Source organism: Macaca mulatta, chromosome 10, assembly GCF_049350105.2.
Source record: "Macaca mulatta isolate MMU2019108-1 chromosome 10, T2T-MMU8v2.0, whole genome shotgun sequence".
NCBI lineage: Eukaryota > Metazoa > Chordata > Mammalia > Primates > Cercopithecidae > Macaca > Macaca mulatta.
Window position 1 is genome coordinate 33,365,457 of NC_133415.1, and position 20,025 is coordinate 33,385,481.

The 20,025-nt window shown below is 42.4% G+C and overlaps 1 protein-coding gene across 27 annotated transcripts in view; it reads left to right on the forward strand.

Moving 5' to 3' along the window:
- HIRA (histone cell cycle regulator) overlaps positions 1–17,037 on the forward strand; it is a 103,783-nt gene extending 86,746 nt beyond the window's left edge. For 26 of the 27 annotated variants that reach the window (XM_077948998.1, XM_077948988.1, XM_077949012.1 and 23 more), the window contains one exon: positions 16,173–17,037. In XM_077948998.1, coding sequence (XP_077805124.1) covers positions 16,173–16,289 — 117 coding nt within the window. In that variant the 3' untranslated portion in view covers positions 16,290–17,037. 27 annotated transcript variants of the gene reach the window in all.
- The last annotated feature ends 2,988 nt before the right edge of the window (positions 17,038–20,025 follow it).

The window sequence follows — 20,025 nt, forward strand, 5'->3', positions numbered from 1 at the left end:
GTAGGAGAAGAGAATTTAGAGCAGACATAGACATAGCCAATCCCAGTGTCTTCTGCCATATCCTCTCCTGATCTCAACACTATTCTGAATTTGTTCCTTTTTTTCTTTTGTTTACTGTCTTTTCATCTAGATATTGGGGCAGAGGAGATGAGTGAGCATGAGCCTTCTGTGCTCTTGTTGGGTTTATTTATCAACGCTTTTTTTTTTTTTAGACGGAGTCTCTCTGTCACCCAGGCTAGAGTGTGGAGTGTAGTGGCGTGATCTTGGCTCACTGCAGCCTCTGCCTCCTGGGTTCAAGCGATTTTCCTCCCGAGTAGCTGGGATTTCAGGCACGCGCCACCCATGCCCAGCTAATTTTTCTATTTTTAGTAGAGACGAGATTTCGCAATGTTGGCCAGGCTGGTCTTGAACTCCTGACCTCAGGTGATTCGCCCACCTCAGCCTCCCAAAGTGCTGGAATTACAGGGGCGAGCCACTGCACCCGGCCTGATTTATCAACACTCTTATGGTGAGAATTGGTCATTCAAGTGGAGCTGATCCTTCAGATAACTGGGAAAATATAGCTGTGGTTGGAGGATGGACTTCCAACCAGCCATGCTGACTCAGCAGCCCTCCCAAGAAGGCTTCTTAGGAGAGCATCATTTCATATGTTTAAGAGCTGCTTGTGTTTCCTTTTTTTTGAACTATCTGTTGAAATACTTGTTGCCATTTGTTTTTCTCATTGGTTTGTAGGAACTCTTTATATATTATAGGAGGTCTTTATATACTCTGATTTGAGCTGCCAGTGTACCACAGGGATGCCAAAGGTTCAGATTTCTTTCAACTTCAAGGATCGTTTGCATGGTTCAGTGTGCATGGAAGGAAAATGGGAAGCAGAAGGTTGGGGCACTAAGCAACCACCTTTCAGGTTCCTGGGCTCTGTTCTGGCTCCAGCCTCCCCAGCCAGGCTCTGCTCTTAGGAAGCCTTCCTTTGGTGTGGTCTTCAGTGTAAGACAGGGATCCCCAACCCCTGGGCCACAGACCAGTCAGCAGCAACATTAATGAGCACAAACCCTATTGTGAACTGCACAAACCCTATTGTGAACTGCACATACGAGAGATCTAGATTGTGCTCTCCTTATGAGACTCTAATGCCTGATGATCTGAGGTGGAACAGTTTTATCCTGAAACCATCTTCCCCTACCCCGCTGGTCCATGAAAAAAATTGTCTTCCACAAGACCAGTCCTGGATGCTGAAAAGGTTAGGGACTGCTGCTGTAAGACCTGTGGCAGTGACCAGAGAGGTGGTGATTAAGTTGTGTGTTGCAGGCCGTACGAAGAGCTATACATCGCATCCTGAAACAGTGGAGAAAACCATCCTTTACTGAGAGCTGAAGGGTGAGGAAATATCAATAATACTTGGTCGCTCTTTATACTGACTTCAGGCCAGAGGGCAAGTCCTCTTGCAGCTCTTGCAGCTTCTTCCTAGTACCACAGGCAGGCAGAATGTTTTGCTTTGTTTATAGTAGTTTTTCGCTGAATCTTTAGGGTTTTCCATATATAAGATAATGTCTCTGAACAGAGATAATTTTACTACTTTTTTCCCAATTTGGTTGCCTTTTATTTCTTTTTCTTGCCTAATTGATCTGTCTAGGACTTTTAATACTATGTTAAATATTAGTGCTGGAAGCAGGCATCCTTCTCTTGTTCCTGATGTTAGAGGAAAAGCTTTTAGTCTTTTACCATTAAGTACGATGTTAGCTGTGGGCTTTTTATTTATGGTCTTTATTATGTTGAGGTAGTTTTCTTCCATTCCTAGTTTGTTGAGTGCTTTTACCAAGAAAAAGTGTTGAATTTTCTCAGATGCTTTTTCTGTAGTAAGATGATCATATCATTTTAAAATTTTCTTTAATTTCATTAATGTGATATATTACAATGATTGGTTTTCATATATTAAACCATTCTTGCATTCAAGGAATAAATCCCACTTAGTCATGGTGTGTAATTCTTTTAATGTGCTTTTGAATTCTCTTTGCTAGCATTTTGTTGAAGATTTTTGCATCACTGTTTACAAAGGATATTGGTCTAATAGTTTTCTTGTAGTATCTTTGTCTGGCTTAGTCAGGGTAATGCTGTCCTCATAGAACGAAATAGGAAATGTTCCTACCTATTTGAGTTTTTGGAAGGAGGATTGGTGTTAATTCTTTAAATGTTTGGTAGAATACATCAGAGAAGCTATATGATTCTAGGCTTTTCTTTATGAGAGGGTTTGGATTATTGATTCAGTTTTCTTGCTCGTTAGAGATCTGTTCAGATTTTTAATTTCTTTATGAGCCAGTCTTGGTAAGTTGCCTCCATTTTATATAGGTTATCAGATTTATTGTCATATAGTTGTTCATGCTGTTCTCTTATTTATAATCTTTTTTATTTTTGTGGCATTGGTTGTAATGTCCCCGCTTTCATTTTTGATTTTCATTATTTGGATCTTGTCTCTCTTAAAAGTTTGTCAATTTTGTTCATCTTTTCAAAGAATCAACTGTTGGTTTCATTGATTATTATTTTTCTATTTATCTTGTTTATTTCTGCATTATCTTTATTATTTTTTTCTGCTGGCTTTGGATATAGTTCTTTTTCTAGTTCCTTAAGGTGTAATGTTAGATTATTGATTTGAGATCAGCTTTCACTGCATACTGTTTTAGTATGTTGTATTTTCATTTTCATTTGTCTCACTTTGTTTAATAGTGTGTTTTTTCAGCCAGGCGTGGTGGCTCACACCTGTAATCCCAGCCCTTTGGGAAGCTGAGGTGGGAAGATCACTTGAAGTCAGGAGTTCGAGACCAGCCTGAGCAACATAGCAAGACTGTCTCTCTCTCTCTCTCTCTCTTTTTTTTTTTCCCTCACTGTGGCCTCAACCTTCTGGCTCAAGCAATCCTCCTGCCTCTGCCTCCTGAGTAGCTGGGACTACGGGTGTGCACCACCACACCCAGCTAATTTTTGTATCTTTTATACAGATGGGAACAATATGTTTTCCAGCTTCCACGATGTTGTAGATTTTTGGAGACAGAGTCTGACTCTGCCATCCAGGGTGGAGTACATTGGCGTAATCTCGGCTCACTTCAACCTCCACCTCCCAGGCTCAAGCAGTTTTCCCACATCAGCCTCCTGAGTAGCTGGGACCACAGATGTGTGCCACCATGCCTGGCTAATTTTTTTTTTTTTTTTTTTTTGGTAGAGGTGGGATTTTGCTGTGTTGCCCAGGCTGGTCTCGAACTCCTGAGCCCAAGCAATCCACCTACCTTGGCCTCCCAAAGTGCTGGGATTATAGGTGTGAGCCACTGCACTTGGCCTCTTTTCTTTCCTTTAAATATGTCTTCCCACTGACTATACTGATAATCTTATTGAATATCCTATTTACATGAGTTGCTTTTCTTTTCTTTTTTTTTTTTTTGACATTTTAGTGCACCCATCACCTGAGCAGTGTACACTGTACCCATGTGTAGTCTTTTATCCCTCACCCCCTCCACCCTTCCCTTGAGTCCCCAAAGTCCATTACATCATTGTTATGCCTTTGCATCCTCATAGGTTAGCTCCTAATAAGTGAGAACATATAATGTTTGATTTTCCATTCTTGAGTTACTTCACTTAGAATAATGGTCTCCAACTCCATCTAGGTTGCTGTGAATGCCATTATTTCATTCCTTTTTAAGGCTGAGGAGTATTCCATGGTGTATATATACCACATTTTCTTTGTCCACTCATTGGTTGATGGGCATTTAGACTGGTTCCGTATTTTTGCAATTGCAAATGGTGCTGCTATAAACGTGTGTACAAGTGTATTGTTCACATAATGACTTCTTTTCCGCTGGGTAGATACACAGTAATGGGATTGCTGGATCAAATTGTAGTTCTACTTTTAGTTCTTTAAGGAATCTCTGGCCAGGTGCAGTAACTCATGCCTGTAATCCCAGCACTTTGGGAGGCCAAGGCAGGAAGATCACCTAAGGTCAGGAGTTCGAGACCAGCCCAGCCAACATGATGAAACCCTGTCTCTACTAAAAATATAAAAAATTAGCCAGCCATGGAGGCACGTGCCTGTAGTCCCAGCTACTCCAGAGGCTGAAGCAGGAGAATCACTTGAACCTAGGAGGCAGAGGTTCCAGTGAGCCAAGATCGTGCCACTGCATTCCAGCCTGGGTGACAGAGTGAGAATCTGTCTCCAGAAAGAGTCCCCATGCTGTTTTCCATAGTGGTTGTACTAGTTTACATTCCCATCAGCAGTGTAAAAGCGTTCCCTTTTCACCACCTCCATGCTAATATCTATTATTTTTTTATTTTTTAATTATGGCCATTCTTGCAGGAGTAAGATGGTATTTCATTGTGGTTTTGATTTGCATTTCCCTGATAATTAGTGATGTTGAGCATATTTTTCATGTGTTTATTGGCCATTTGTATATCTTCTTTTGAGAATTGTCTATTCATGTTCTTTGCCCACTTTTGAATGGGGTTATTTGTTTTTTTCTTGATGATTTGTTTGAGTTCCTTGTAGATTCCAGATATTAGTCCTTTGTCAGATGCATAGTTTGCAAAATTTTCTCCCACTCTGTGGGTTGTCTGTTTACTCTGCTGATTATTTCTTTTTCTGTGCAGAAGCTTTTAAGTTTAATCAGGTCCCATCTATTTATCTTTGTTTTTGTAGCATTTGCTTTTGGGTTCGTAGTCATAAACTATTTGCCTAAGCCAATGTATAGAAGAGTTTTTCCGATGTTATCTTCTAGAATTGTTGTGATTTCAGATCATAGATTTAAGTCTTCGATCCATCTTGAGTTGATATTTGTATAAGGTGAGAGATGAGGATCCAGCTTCATTCTTCTATAGATGTGGCTTGCCAGTTATCCCAGCACCATTTCTTGAATGGGGTGTTTGTTCTGCACTCTGTATTTTTGTTTGTTTTGTTGCAGATCTGTTGGCTGTAAGTATTTGGCTTTATTTCTGGGTTCTCTATTCTGTTCCATTGGTCTATGTGCCTATTTTTATACCAGTACCATGCTGTTTTGGTGGTAACAATATCCTTGTAGTATAGTTTGATGTTGGGTAAATATGATGCCTCCAGCTTATCTTGCTTTGGCTATTTGGGCTCTTTTTTGTTCCATATGATTTTTTTTTTTTTTTTTTTTTTTTTTTTGAGACGGAGTCCCACTCTGTCACCCAGGTTGGAGTGCAGTGGCACAATCTTGGCTCATTGCAAACTCTGCCTCCAAGGCTCAAGTGATCCTGCACCTCAACCTCCTGAGTAGCTGGGACTACAGCATGTGCCAGCACACCCAGCTAATTTTTGTAAGTTTTGTAAAGACAGGGTTTCACAATGTTACCCAGGCTGGTCTCGACCTCCTGGGCTCAAGTGATCTGCCCACCTTAGCCTCCCAAAGTGCTGGGATTACAGACGTGAGCCACCACGCCCTGCTGTGGTTTCATGTGAATTTTAGGGTTTTTTTTTCTAGTTCTGTGAAGAATAATCATGGTAGTTTGATGGGAATTGCATTGAATCTGTAGATTGCTCTTAGCAGTATGGTCATTTTTTATTCTACCCATCATGAGCATTGGATATGTTTCCATTTGTTTGTGTTGTCTGTGATTTCTTTCAGCAATCAATTTTTCAGTTTTTCTTGTAGAGATCTTTCACATCCTTGGTTAGGTATATTCTTAAGTATTTTATTTTATTTTATTTGCAGCTATTGTAACAAGGGGTTCTTGATTTGATTCTCAGCTTGGTTGTTGTTGGTATACAGCAATGCTACTGATTTGTGTACATTGATTTTGTACCCTGAAACCTTGCTGAATTCATTTATTAGATCTAGGAGCTTTTTGGATGAGTGTTTAGGGTTTTCTATGTATACGATCATATCATTGGCAAACAGCGATATTTTGACTTCCCCTTTACATATTTGGATGCCCTTTATTTCTTTCTCTTGTCTGTTTGCCCTGGCTAGGACTTCCAGTACAATGTTGAATGGCAGTGGGGACAATGGGCATCCTTGTCTGTTTGAGTTCTCACTTTTATCTTTTCCCCGTTCAGTGTAAAGTTGGCTCTGGGTTTGTCATAGATGACTTTTATTATCTTGAGGTATTTCCGTTCTATGACGGTTTTGCTGAGGGTTTTAATCAAAGGCATGCTAGATTTTGTCAGATGCTTTTTCTGCATCTATTGAGATGATTGTATGATTTTTATTTTTAATTCTGTTTATGTGATGTATCTCATTTATTAACTTGAGTACGTTAAGTCTTCCCTGCATCCCTGGTATGAAACCCACTTGATCATGGTGTATTATCCTTTTGATACACCATTGGATTCGATTAGCTAGTATTTTGTTGAGGATTTTTGCATCTATGTTCACCAGGGATATTGGTCTGTAGATTTCATTTTTGTTATGTCCTTTCCTGGTTTTGGTATTAGGGTGATACTGGCTTCATAGAGTGATTTAGGGAGATTCCTTCTTTCTCTATCTTTTGTAATAGCTTCAGTAAGATTGGTACCAATTCTTTGAATGTTCAATATAACTCAGCTGTGAATCCATCTGGTCCTGGACTTTTTTTGTTGTTGGCAATTTTTAAATTACTGTTTCAGCCTTGCTACTTGTTATTGGTCTATTCAAAGTTTCTATTTTTTCCTAATTGAATCTAGGAGGGTTATATATTTCCAGGAATTTATCCATTTCCTCTAGATTTTCTAGTTTGTGTGCATAAAGGTGTTCATAGTAGTCTTGAATGATCTTTTCTATTTCTGTGGTATCAGTTGTAATATCTTCCATTTTGTTTCTAATTTAGCTTAATTGGATCTTTTTTTTTTTTTTTTTTTTTTTTTTTTTTGAGACAGAGTCTTGCTCTGTCGCCCAGGCTGGGGTGCAGTGGCCGGATCTCAGCTCACTGCAAGCTCCGCCTCCCGGGTTTAGACCATTCTCCTGCCTCAGCCTCCCGAGTAGCTGGGACTACAGGCGCCCGCCACCTCGCCCGGCTAGTTTTTTGTATTTTTTAGTAGAGACGGGGTTTCACCGTGTTAGCCAGGATGGTCTCGATCTCCTGACCTCGTGATCCGCCCGTCTCGGCCTCCCAAAGTGCTGGGATTACAGGCTTGAGCCACCGCGCCCGGCCTTTTTTTTTTTTTTTTTGAGACGGAGTCTTGCTGTGTTGCCGAGGCTGGAGTGCAATGGTGCATCTCAGCTCACTACAACCTCTGCCTCCCAGGTTCAAGCAATTCTCAGGCATCAGCCTCCCAAGTAGCTGGGACTACAGGCATGCGTCACCACACCCAGCTAATTTTTTTGTATTTTTAGTAGAGACGGGGTTTCGGCATGTTGGCCAGGCTGGTCTTGAACTCCTGACCTCAAGTGATCCTCCTGCCTTGGCCTCCAAAATTGCTGGGATTACAGACATGAGCCATCGTGCTTGGCCTCTTTCAGACTTTTTGATGTACGCGTTTAATGCTATGAACTTTCCTCTTAGCACCACTTTTGCTGTGTCCCAGAGGTTTTGATAAGCTGTGTCATTATTATCATTCAGTTCATAAAACTTTTTAATTTCCATCTTGATTTCATTGTTTATCCAAAGATCATTCAGGAGCAGATTATTTAATTTCCATGTATTTGTGTAGTTTTGAGGGTCCCTTCTGGAGTTAATTTCCAATTTTATTTTACTGTTGTCTGAGAGGGTACTTGATATAATTTCGATTTTCTTAAGTTTATTGAGACTTGTTTTGTGGCCTATCATACGGCTTTTCTTGGAGAATGTTCCATGTGCTGATGAAAAGAATGTATATTCTGCAGTTGTTGGGGAGAATGTTCTGTATATATCTGTTAAGTCCATTTGTTCTAGGGTATAGTTTAAGTCCATTGTTTCTTTGTTGACTTTCTGTCTTGATAACGTGTCTAGTGCTGTCAGTGGAGTGTTGAAGTCTCCCACTGTTATTGTGTTGTTGTGTATCTCATTTCTTATGTTGAGTACTAATTGTTTTATAAATTTGGGAGCTCCCATGTTAGGTGCATATATATTTAGGATTGTGATATTTTCCTGTTGGACCGATCCTTTTATCATTATGTAATGTCCCTTTTTGTCTTTTTCAACTATTGTTGCTTTAAAGTCTGTTTTGTCTTACATAAGAATAGCTATTTCTGCTCGCTTTTGGTTTGTATTTGCATGGAATATCTTTTTTCACCCCTTTACCCTCAGTTCACGTGAGTCCATATGTGTTAGTAGATATTTGGTTGGTGGATTTGTATGCATCCTGCCATTCTGTATCTTTTAAGTGGAGCACTTAGGCTATTTACATTCAACGTTAGTATCGAGATGTGAGGTAGTTTTATTTACCATGCTTGTTTTTACCTGAATACCTTGTTTTTTTGTTTTTTCATTTTGTTATTGTTTTATAGGCCCTGTGAGGTTTGTGCTTTAAGGAAGTTCTATTTTGGTGTATTTCAAGGTTTTGTTTCAAGATTTAGAACTCCTTTTAGCATTTCTTGTACTACTGGCTTGGTAGTGGCAAATTCTCTCAGCATTTGTTTGTCTGAAAAAGACTTTATGCCTTCTTCATTTATGACCCTTAATTTTGCTGGACACTAAATTCTTGGCTGACAGTTATTTTGTTTGAGAAAGCTAAAAATAGGAACCCAAACCCTTCTGGCTTGTAGGGTATCTGCTGAGAAATCTGCTGTTAATCTGATAGGTATTCTGGCCGGGTGCAGTGGCTCATTCCTGTAATCCCAACACTTAGGCCAAGGTGGGTGGATCATTTTAAGGTCAGAAGTTCAAGACCAGCCTGGCCAACACAGTGAAACCCCACCTCTAATAAAAATACAAAAATTATCCAGGCCTGGTGCCAGGCAGCTGTAGTCCCAGCTACTCGGGAGGCTGAGGCAGGAGAATTGCATGAACCCAGGAGGCAGAGATTGCAGTGAGCCAAGACTGCACCACTGTACTCCAGCCTGGAGGACAAAGCAAGACTCTGTCTCAAAAAAAAAATCTGATAGGCTTTTGTGTATAGGTTACCTGATGCTTTTGCCTTACAGCTCTTAAGAATCTTTCCTTTGTCTTGACTTTAGATAACCTGATGACTGCTGGGTGATGATCTTTTTGTGATAAATTTCCCAGGTGTTCTTTGAGCTTCTTGTATTTGGATGTCTAGCAAGGTCAGGGAAGCTTTCCTCAACTATCCCCCAAATATGTTTTTCAACCTTTTAGATTTCTCTTCTTAGGAATACCACTTATTTTTATTCTTAGGTTTGACCATTTAACATCCCAAATTTCTTGGAGGCTTTGTTCATTTTTTTAAAAAATTATTTTTTCTTTGTCTTTGTCTCATTCAAAGTCTTGTCTTTGAATTCTGAAGTTCTCTCTTCTGCTTCTTCGATTCTATTGTTGAAACTTTCCAGTACATTTTGTATTTCTCAAGTGTGTCTTTCATTTCCAGAAGTTTCGATTTTTGATTTTTTGATTTTTTTCTTTATGATGTCGATTTCTCTGGAGCATTTTTCATCCATATCCTATATATTTTTAAAAATTTCTTTAAGTTGATTTTCACCTTTGGTATCTCCTTGAGTAGCTTAATAATCAGCCTTCTGAATTCTTTGGCAATTCAGAGATCATGCCACTGCACTCCAGCCTGGGCAATAGAGCGAGACCCTGTCTCAAAAAAAACGAAAAAGAAGAAACCAAAAAATTCTACCTTTTTAGGCCAAATAATGAAAATCTACTTTGTAATTGGTCTTCTTGGTTTGGATCCATTGCTGGGGAGCTAGTATGGTCTTTTGGAGGTATTATAGAACCTTGTTTATTACCAGAATTACTTTTCTGATTACTTCTCATTTGGGTAGAACACTTCAGTGGAAAAGTCTGGAACTCAGAGGCTGCTGTTCAGATTATTTCGTCCCACAGGGTAATCCCTTGATTTGGTTACTTCCAGACTGTGGTGATTATTATTGCCCTTCTGGGTCTAACCACCCAGTGGGGCTACCTGGCTCTGGGCTGATGCTGGGGAACATTTGCAAGGAATCTGGTGATGTGATCCATCTTTAGGTCTCCCAGCTGTAGATAACCAGCACCTGCTGTAGTGGAGGTGCCAGGGGAATGGCATAGACTCTGTGAGAGTCCTTGTTTGTAGATATGTTTAGTGTGCCGGCTTTCTCAAATGCTGGTTGTGCTACCAGTGAAGTTATCACGTGGACACACTCGGGACCGCTGGTTAGCAAGGATGTTGCAGGCAGTGGAATTAGCTGTTGTTTTTGTCCTTCCTTGGAGTAGGGTTGTTCTGTTATGACTTGCTGTAATGTCCTGAGTTGGTTGGCCTCCAGCCAGTAGGTGGCACTTTTGAGAGAGCACCAGAGTTTTTCACCTGTCTTGTGGAATTTATAGCAGCCTGCCACTTCTTTCAAAGGATCTGTGATTTCTTTCGGTTTTCCTGGTTTGCTTTTGCAGTGATTCCTGAGTTCTCTACTCAAATTATTGACCAGATGAGATCACCTAGGGTTCAAGGTCCTCTTCCAAGCTCAGTCGTTATTGGAATAGCAGAATTCATTTCCTTGTTAGCTTTCCACCGGCCTCCTCCATCTTCTTGAAGCCAGCAATTGTGCATGTAGTTCTTCACAAACTTCAAATTCCTCTCATGAGTCACTTTTCTCTCGCCACTTTCAAGATTGTCTCTTTTGAGAATAATAAAGTATCTAAGAATAAATCTAACAAAGGATGTGCATAGCCTATATGCTAAGAATTATAAACGTTTACTTAAAGTCATTAAAGAAAACCTGGACAAATGATGAGAAAGTGCAGTACAGTAAAGATGCCAACCATTTCTAAATAGACCTGCTGACTCAATGCATCTCTAATCAAATGCCAGCTAGAGGTTTCAGTGACACTTGACAAGCTAATTCTACAATTTATACGTAGGTGTAGAAAGCCAAGAATAGGGCCGGGCACGGTGGCTCAAGCCTGTAATCCCAGCACTTTGGGAGGCCGAGACGGGCGGATCACGAGGCCAGGAGATCGAGACCATCCTGGCTAACACAGTGAAACCCCGTCTCTACTAAAAAAATACAAAAAACTAGCCGGGCGAGGTGGCGGGCGCCTATAGTCCCAGCTACTCGGGAGGCTGAGGCAGGAGAATGACGTAAACCCGGGAGGCGGAGCTTGCAGTGAGCTGAGATCCGGCCACTGTACTCCAGCCCGGGCGACAGAGTGAGACTCCGTCTCAAAAAAAAAAAAAAAAAAAAAAAGAAAGCCAAGAATAGTTAAGACATTCACTATGCTACCAGATATTTGGGTTTATTATGAAGCAGGGATAATTTAGACACTTTGCTATATGAGCGAGAAGACAAAACAGATACAGTGGGGAAAATTGGGGGGAGCTATTCAATAATAAATGGAGTTTGGCAAACTGGTTATTTATATGTAACTGAGAAGTAGATCTTCAGTTCATAAAAATATACCTCCAAAGGGTTAAGAATTAAATGTCAAAAGTGTTCATCTAAATGTCAAAATGTAAAAAAGTTCTGGTTGGGCACGGTGGCTCACGCCTGTAATCCCAGAACTTTGGGAGGCCGAGGTGGACCGATCACTTGAGGCCAGGAGTTCAAGACCAGTCTGGCCGATATGGCGAAACCCCATCTCTACTAGAAATACAAAAGTTAGCTGGGTATGGTGGCACATAGCTGTAATCCCAGCTACTTAGGAGGCTAAGACACGAGAATTGCTTGAACCTGAGAGGCAGAGGTTGCAGTGAGCCAAGATCATGCCACTGCACTCCAGCCTGGGCAACAGAGCACGAGACCCTGTCTTAAGAAAAAAAAAAAAAAAAGTCAAAGAGTTCTGCCTTTTTAAGCCAAATAATGAAAATGTAGTTTGTAATTATAACATATGTAGAAGTGAAGTGGCATGACAGCAGACAGCAGTATCACAGAGGCCAGGAGTGGGGATATGAAAGTATACCATTAAAAGATTTTTACACATTATGCAAAGTGATATCATAATAGTTGAAGAGAGACTACGATAAGTAAAGCCATGTACCGTATGTTATATACTGTATGTTATATGCCCTAGAGCAACCACCAAAAAAAACCAAAACATAAAACTCATGCACATACACATGCAAATCCCAAAACAGTGAAAAGAACTATAGCTAAAAAGCTAACAAATGGACAAAATGGAATGATAGAAAAATAATAAATTCATTCAAAAGAAGGCAGAAAAACAGATACATAGGATGGTAGATTTAAACCCTAATATATCAATAATCATTAAATATAAGTCTAAATTAAAAAGCATAGATTATCAGATCAGATTTAAAAACAACCAGCTGTACATTGCTTATAAGAAACCCAGCTTACATGTAATAATATAATAGCTTAAAAGTAAAAGGACTGCCAGGTGCGGTGGTTCATGCCTTAATTCCAGCACTTTGGGAGGCCAATGCAGGTGGATCATTTAGAGAAAATGGAGTCCTGTCCTGGCTAATTTTTGTATTTTTAGTAGAGATGAGGTTTCGCCATTTTGGCCAGACTGGTCTCGAACTCCTGACCTCAAGTGATCCATCCGCCTCAGCCTCCCAAAGTGCTGGGATTACAGGCATGAGCCACCGTGCCTGGCCTAATTTTTGTATTTTTAGTAGAGATGGGGTTTCACCATGTTGGCTACGCTGGTTTCAAACTCCTGGCCTCAAGTGATCTGCCCGCCTTGGCCTCCCAAAGTGCTGAGATTACAGGCATGAGCCGTCGTGCCCGGCAGACATAAGACTTTAAAATAAATGTCTTAAAAAATGCTCAAGGAGAATACAGACAACTAAACAAAATCAGGAAAACTATATATAAAGAAAATGAGGCCGAGCGCAGTGGCTCAAGCCTGTAATCCCAGCACTTTGGGAGGCCGAGACGGGCGGATCACGAGGTCAGGAGATCGAGACCATCCTGGCTAACACAGTGAAACCCCGTCTCTACTCAAAAGAATACAAAAAACTAGCCGGGCAAGGTGGCGGGCGCCTCTAGTCCTAGCTACTCAGGAGGCTGAGGCAGAAGAATGGCCTGAACCAGGGAGGCAGAGCTTGCAGTGAGCCCAGATCACGCCACTGCACTCCAGCCTGGGCGACAGAGCGAGACTCCGTCTCAAAAAAAAAAAAAAAGAAAAGAAAAAAGAAAATGAGGGCCGGGCACGGTGGCTCATGCCTGAAATCCCAGCACTTTGGGAGGCCAAGGCGGGCAGATCACAAGGTCATGAGATCAAGACCATCCTGGCTAACACAGTGAAACCCTGTCTCTATTAAAAATACAAAAAAAATTAGCTGGGCTTTGTGGCTGGCGCCTGTAGTCCCAGCTACTTGGGAGGCTGAGGCAGGAGAATGGTGTGAACCCGGGAGGCGGAGCTTACAGTGAGCCAAGATCACGCCACTGCACTCCAGCCTGGGCAACAGAGCGAGGCTCCATCTCAAGGAAAAAAAAAAAAGAAAATGAGAGTATCAACAAGGAGATAGAAATTCCAAAAAAAGGCCGGGCGTGGTGGCTCAAGCCTGTAATCCCAGCACTTTGGGAGGCCGAGACGGGCGGATCACGAGGTCAGGGGATCGAGACCATGCTGGCTAACACGGTGAAACCCCGTCTCTACTAAAAAATACAAAAAATTAGCCGGGCGAGGTGGCGGGCGCCTGTAGTCCCAGCTACTCGGGAGGCTGAGGCAGGAGAATGGCGTGAACCCAGGAGGCGGAGCTTGCAGTGAGCTGAGATCCGGCCACTGCACTCCAGCCTGGGCGACAGAATGAGACTCCGTCTCAAAAAAAAAAAAAAAAAAAGAAATTCCAAAAAAAGAGCTAAACAGAAATCTGGAGTTTAAAAATACAATAACTGAATTGAAAAGTTCACTACAAGGGTTCAACAGCAGACTCCAGCAGGCAAAAGGGAGAATCAGCAAACTTAAAAATAGGTCATTTGAAACTGTCAAGTATGAGGTGCAAAAAGAAAATAGAATGAATAAAAGCAAACAGAGTCTAAGAAACTTATCAGACACCATCCAAGTATACCCATGTATCCATAATGGGAGTTCTGGAAGTGTAAGAGAGAGAGAGTATTTGAAGAAATACTGGCTGAAATTTTCCAAATTTGAGGAAAGATGTGGATCTACTAATACAAGAGCCTCAGTGAACTCTAAGTAGGAAAATCCCAAAGGAACCTGCACTGAGACACATTATAGTCAAACTGTGAGAAAGACAAAGAGAAAATCTCATCCTTGGAAGTTTCTTAGATGTCAGTTTTAAAATAGTATTCCTGATGTTTTCTTTGTGGTAATAATTAACTCTTCCTTTCTATTTCTTTGTGAGCTAGTTTTGATACATTATATTTTTCTAGGAATCTCTCCATTTTCTCTAAATGTTCAAATTTCTTAGCATAAAGTTGATAGTAATCATAACTTTTTCTTTCTTCTATATCTGTAGGTATGTCTCTTCTTTATTTCTAATATTATTTCTTTAAGCTTTCTCTCTCTTTCTAGATTAATCCTGCCGGACGTTTCTCTATTAGTCTTTTCAAGAAATGACTTTTGCCAGGCACAGTGGCTCATGCCTTTAATCCCAGCACTTTGGGAGAACAAGGCAGGAGGATCACTTGAGCTCAGGAGTTTGAGACCAGCCTGGCCAACATGGTGAAACCCCGCTCTACTAAAAATATAAAAATTAGCCAGACATGGTGGCACACACGTATAGTCCCAGCTACTCGAGTAGCTGAGGCAGGAGGATCACTTGAGCCTGGGAGGTTGAGGCTGCAGTGAGCTACAATTGCATCACTACACTCCAGCCTGGGCAACAGAGCTAGACCCTGTCTCAAAAAAAATAAAATAAAATTGTTTTTATAAATCTTCTCTATTAAATCTTTGTTTTCTATTTATTTATTTCAATGTTTATTATCTCCTTTTTTAAAAAATGGGGTTTTTTTCGTGTTGTTTTTTTCTTTAGTCTTTTTTTTTTTTTTCCTTTCCCCTGATGGCTTTAGGTTGGAGTCTTGGTTTGTCATTCTTTCATGTTCTCTAATACAGTATAAGCTGTTGTTTCTAAATGCCTCTAAAGTGCCCACTTTTGCTGAGTCTCGCCACTTTTGGAGTATTTTGTGTTTTTTTTTTTTAACCATTCTCTTGTAAGTCATTTTTAATTTCACTTAATTTGAATTCCCCTTTGACTTGTGAGTTTTACTCAATTATTTTAGTCAGAAAACATGATGTATTTTAGGAGTTTGCGAACTTTTCTGTAAAGGACCAGATAGTAAACATTTCAGGCTTTGCAAAACCATACAATTTCTGGTCTGACTACAGCACTCTGGTGTCAGAGCCTCCCTGTTGGAGCGTGGGCTGCTTCTCCATCAAAGTTGGTTGTCAGCAGCAGCCATTCTCCTGCTTATCCCATCTCTAACAACTTCTGTGTTACTCAAACCTCCTATTTACACTTGTTCTTTACTGTCACTTCTAGTCTTGTTGCAGGTGTATCTGTCACTGTTAATTCAAGATCTTAGGCCTTCTCTTCCAGTGTTAAAGTTGTCTGACTGGTAGTTTTCCCTTTGGAGCAGCCGTACTGCTCAGGAGTCTGCTCTTTTGGTCTTTGCAGCAGAGACCCCAACTGGCAATGCTTGTTTCAGACTGTGGTGTGCCAATATGCCCTGACGTGGAGGATGTTTGGGCAACTAAACATAGTTTCGTCAGCATCCAAACATCCTCCACATCAGGGGATACTGGTACCTCATTTGTTTTACTGGAAAACTAAAGCCAGTCAGTGCCCCCCAGGCATGTCCTTGCCCTGGGGCTTGACCCCAAACCCCTGGCAAACATCAACATGAGGGAACAGCCCCTCCTGAATGGCCAGCCACCTGACCCTAAGCCTTGATGTTCTACTCTCATCCTGCCCTGGATGGTCAGGGCCCTGCTCAGTCACTGTAAGGTCAGCAGTGACTGTGCCCACAGATGGAGGAGCACTGGTCTCATCCTCCTTTATCCCCACGCTGTGTTGCTCCCACTCCACCTGCCACTTCATCCTGCACATTTGCCCCACAGCTCTCTCACAGTTTCTCACCTGCAGAGGAGTTGTTCTTTCCCGTGAGCAGACACAAGGTTCTCTGCCAGGCCAGGAAAGTCCCCACAATCTAGGTCTCCTCACTGACACTTGCACTCAGCTGTCACTCTGTCCACAGGGTCTGCGGAAGAGGGAGCTGCTGAAGGAGCTGCTGCCAGTCATCGGGCAGAACCTCCGATTCCAGCGCCTCTTCACCGAGTGTCAGGAACAGCTCGACATCCTGAGGGACAAGTAGCCTGCCCCGGCCTGCCCTGGCTGCAGCAAGGGCAGGGCCACACTCTCGCCGCTGATGACACGCAGGGCCACCTCTCACCTGACCAGGCTGTAGGGGGAGGAGACACTGGCAGGAGATGTGCTGTCCTGCACCAGCGCCAGCCCAGCTCCCTGGGCAGATGTGCCCTGTGTCCTGGGCCTGGCATTGCCTCAGGAGGGGGAAGCTTGTCCCTCCCTCCTAGCCCCGCGTGCGGAGCTAGGGCTGGAGCTCTGCCCAGGTGCCCTGGGGCCAGCAAGGCACTCCCAGGCCTGCCGTCTCCAGCACGGCCCCAAGGTGGACACTAGCCCCTGCTGCTGCAGGTGCCGTGCTGCTTCAGCGGTGACGATTGAGCCATTTGTGAGAGAGAATCTGGAAACATTAGGTATTATGCAGTCAGCAGACTGACCTGAGACCTATGTAAAAGGAAAGCTGTTCCAACACACGGACTATTTTTGTACTAGAATTTGCTAACTTGTAATATGGAATTTCCTCTGGCCGATAATCAGGATTTCCCTATAAGTCACTTGGACATTGGTCACTTGTAGGAAATTTAAACTCTAATTATGACAGCTACACTGAAAAATAATTGTACTGAAATTAACTTGTCTATCTTCATTTGGTTTTAATTTTTAAATGTTTGTAAAAAGAGACTGTTTTGGGGGAATGGGGCAAAGGGGTGGGCGATTTCTTTTGTAAGTGTAAAATAAATGAACACGCATTGAATACCAAACCCTCCTGATTTCTCTTGCCTTTTCCTTCTAACTTTCATCCTCCCTGCACTGTGCATCTCTCTCCTGAAGCAGGTGGTGACAGAACATGAGAGCCAGAAGGGATCCTTTGTGTCATCTCATTCCCCCCTGTCATGGTTAATACTGAGTGTCAACTTGATTGGATTGAAGGATGCAGTATTGATCCTGGATGTGTCTGTGAGGGTGTTGCCGAAGGAGATTAACATTTGAGTCAGTGGGCTGGGGAAGGCAGACCCACCCTTAATCAAGTGGGCACCGTCTAATCAGCTGCCAACGAATATAAAGCAGGCAGAAAACCATGAAGAGATGAGACTGGCTTAGCCTCCCAGCCTACATCTTTATCCCATGCTGGATGCTTCCTGCCCTCGAACATTGGACTCCCAAGTTCTTCAATTTTGGGACTCGAACTGGCTCTCCTTGCTCCTCAGCTTACAGACAGCCTACTGTGGGACCTTGTGATTGTGTAAGTTAACACTTAATAAACTTACATATATATTATATATATCTCCTATTAGTTCTGTCCCTGTAGAGAACCCTAATATATCCCCCATGCAGAAATTCATTTCACAGTGTAGAGTGGTCACTTCTGTGGTCACACAGCACCACAGGTTACCTTGCACATGTCATCTCCCAAGCAAGGCATCATGGTTCATGGTTCTGGTCTTGCTGTGTCCCAGGTTCAGATCATACTGTGCACCAAGGGTTGCAGCTGTTTGGACAATTTCATGAAAGGAAATCAGTATTTACAGTCTTAGACATATTGGAGAATTATCAGGAAAGTTAGAATTTTATTAGAAAGTGATCCAAATGATCTACAGGAGAAGAGATAGAATCACAGAATCTTTAAGCACAGTGAGGACTGAGTACCACCCACTCCTGGGTCCTGATCTTTATCACCACCACCTAGTGTGTGGGTCTGAGTCTGGGGAAGGAGCCTTGGACTTGGAATCAGAGGCCTGGGTAACTGACCACTGATCTCTGGCCTAGCAGCCATTCTACTCCATGTCTCACTCGGATGTCAAGTGACTGGATGAGACCCAGGCACGTGTGCATGCCAAATAAAGCCAGCATAGTGTGTGTGTGTGTGTGTGTGTGTATACATAAAAAGCCAGGCTGCACGCAGGACTTTTCCTTAAGGAATGAAGAGCCAGAGACTTGCTGTGCAGGTCAGGCAGCTCCCCTAGCAACTATGCAGCAAGACACTGAGAGCTTTGTGGAGCTCCAGGAAGCAATATATGCCAACAGGCCTGTCTGGGCCTCAGTTTTTTAGCTGTCAAATAGAGATTGAGACTAAAAAAATCTGCACTGGGGTTGGGCACAGTGGCTCACACCTCTAATCTCACGAGGTCAGGAATTCGAGCCAGCCTGGCCAATATGGTGAAACCTCCGTCTCTACTAAAAATACAAAAATTAGCCAGACGTGATGGCACACACATGTAATCCCAGCTACTCGGGAGGCTGAGGCAGGAGAATTGCTTGAACCCGGGAGGCAGAGGTTGCAGTGAGCCGAGATCGCGCCACTGCACTCCAGCCTGGGCAACAGAGCAAGACTCCGTTCCAAAAAAAAAAAAAAAGAAAATCTGCATCGTTATGAGGACAAATTGGGATTGTGTGGGCAAAGTCTTGGCACGTTTCCTCCCTTGAAGGAAATGGCAGTCGTGAGTGACTCTACCACCACTGGAGATGATGAAGAGATAAGCAGAAAAACATCAAGGCCTTCAACTTACAGACAAGATGGAGTAACAGGGACCAGGTTGACCCTTCTACCTGAAACAACCAAAGGAGCCAGTCAAAATACATGCAATGGTGGTTTCAAGACACTGAATACCATGCTGGGCACAGTAGCATGTGCTTGGAGACCCAGCTACGTGGGAGGCTGAGGTGGGAGGACCACTTGAGGCCAGGAGTTCAAGGCTGCAATTAGCTATGATCACGCCACTGCATTCCAGCCTGGGCAACACAGGAAGACCCCATCTTGAAGAAAAAAAAGAAAAAGGAAAAAACAGAAAAAGACATCCCAGGTAGTACGCTTGGGCAATCGTGGGACTCGCCTTGTTTGTATCCCATCTTGGCAGGGATTACTGTCCTTTGTTTTCTGATATCCAGAGAGAATTTCTGGACCACAGCAAGAGAAGGCAGAACTGAGGTAGAGCCCAGTGGACTACTTGAGCTGAGGAAATGGAGCTGAGAGTCCAAGGAGACTAAGGCAGCACTGCTTCAGATCCACCTAACAAAAAATAAAAGCAAGACCTAAAGTGATCACACTGTTTCCAAGTGACTTAATTACTTTGCAAAGCAAAGTTTGACATGATGTATAAGAATACAAAAATACCTAGGCAAAGAATTTATCCCTACAGCTGGGCACAGTGGCTCACACTTGTATTCCCAGCACTTTGGAAGGCCAAGGTGGGTGGATCGCTTGAGGTCGAAGTTTGAGACCAGGCTGACCAACATAGTAAAACCCCCTCTCTACTAAAATACAAAATTAGCCAGGTGTGGTGGCGCATGCCTGTAATCCCAGATACTTGGGAGGCTGAGGTAGGAGAATCACTTGAACCCGGGAGGTGGAGGTTGCAGTGAGCCAAGATTGCACCACTGCACTCCAGCCTGGGCAACAAGAGTGAAACTCTGCCTCAAAAAAAAAAAAAAAAAAAAAAAAAAAAAAAAAAAATTAGCCAGTCATGGTGGCACACACCTGTAATTCCAGCTACTCAGGAGGCTGAGGCATGAGAATCACTTGAACCCAGGAGACAGGTTGTAGTGAGCCGAGATCATGTCACTGCACTTCAGCCTGGGTGACAGTGCGAGATTGTCTCAAAAAAAGAAAAAATTATGACTAAGAACTCAAAAGCAAATACAACAAAAAAGTAGACAAATTAGACAAACCAAAAAGCTTCTGTACAGCAAAAGAACAGTACCAACACATATCTATCAGAATGGCTTACATTTTTTAAAAAGACAATAATGAG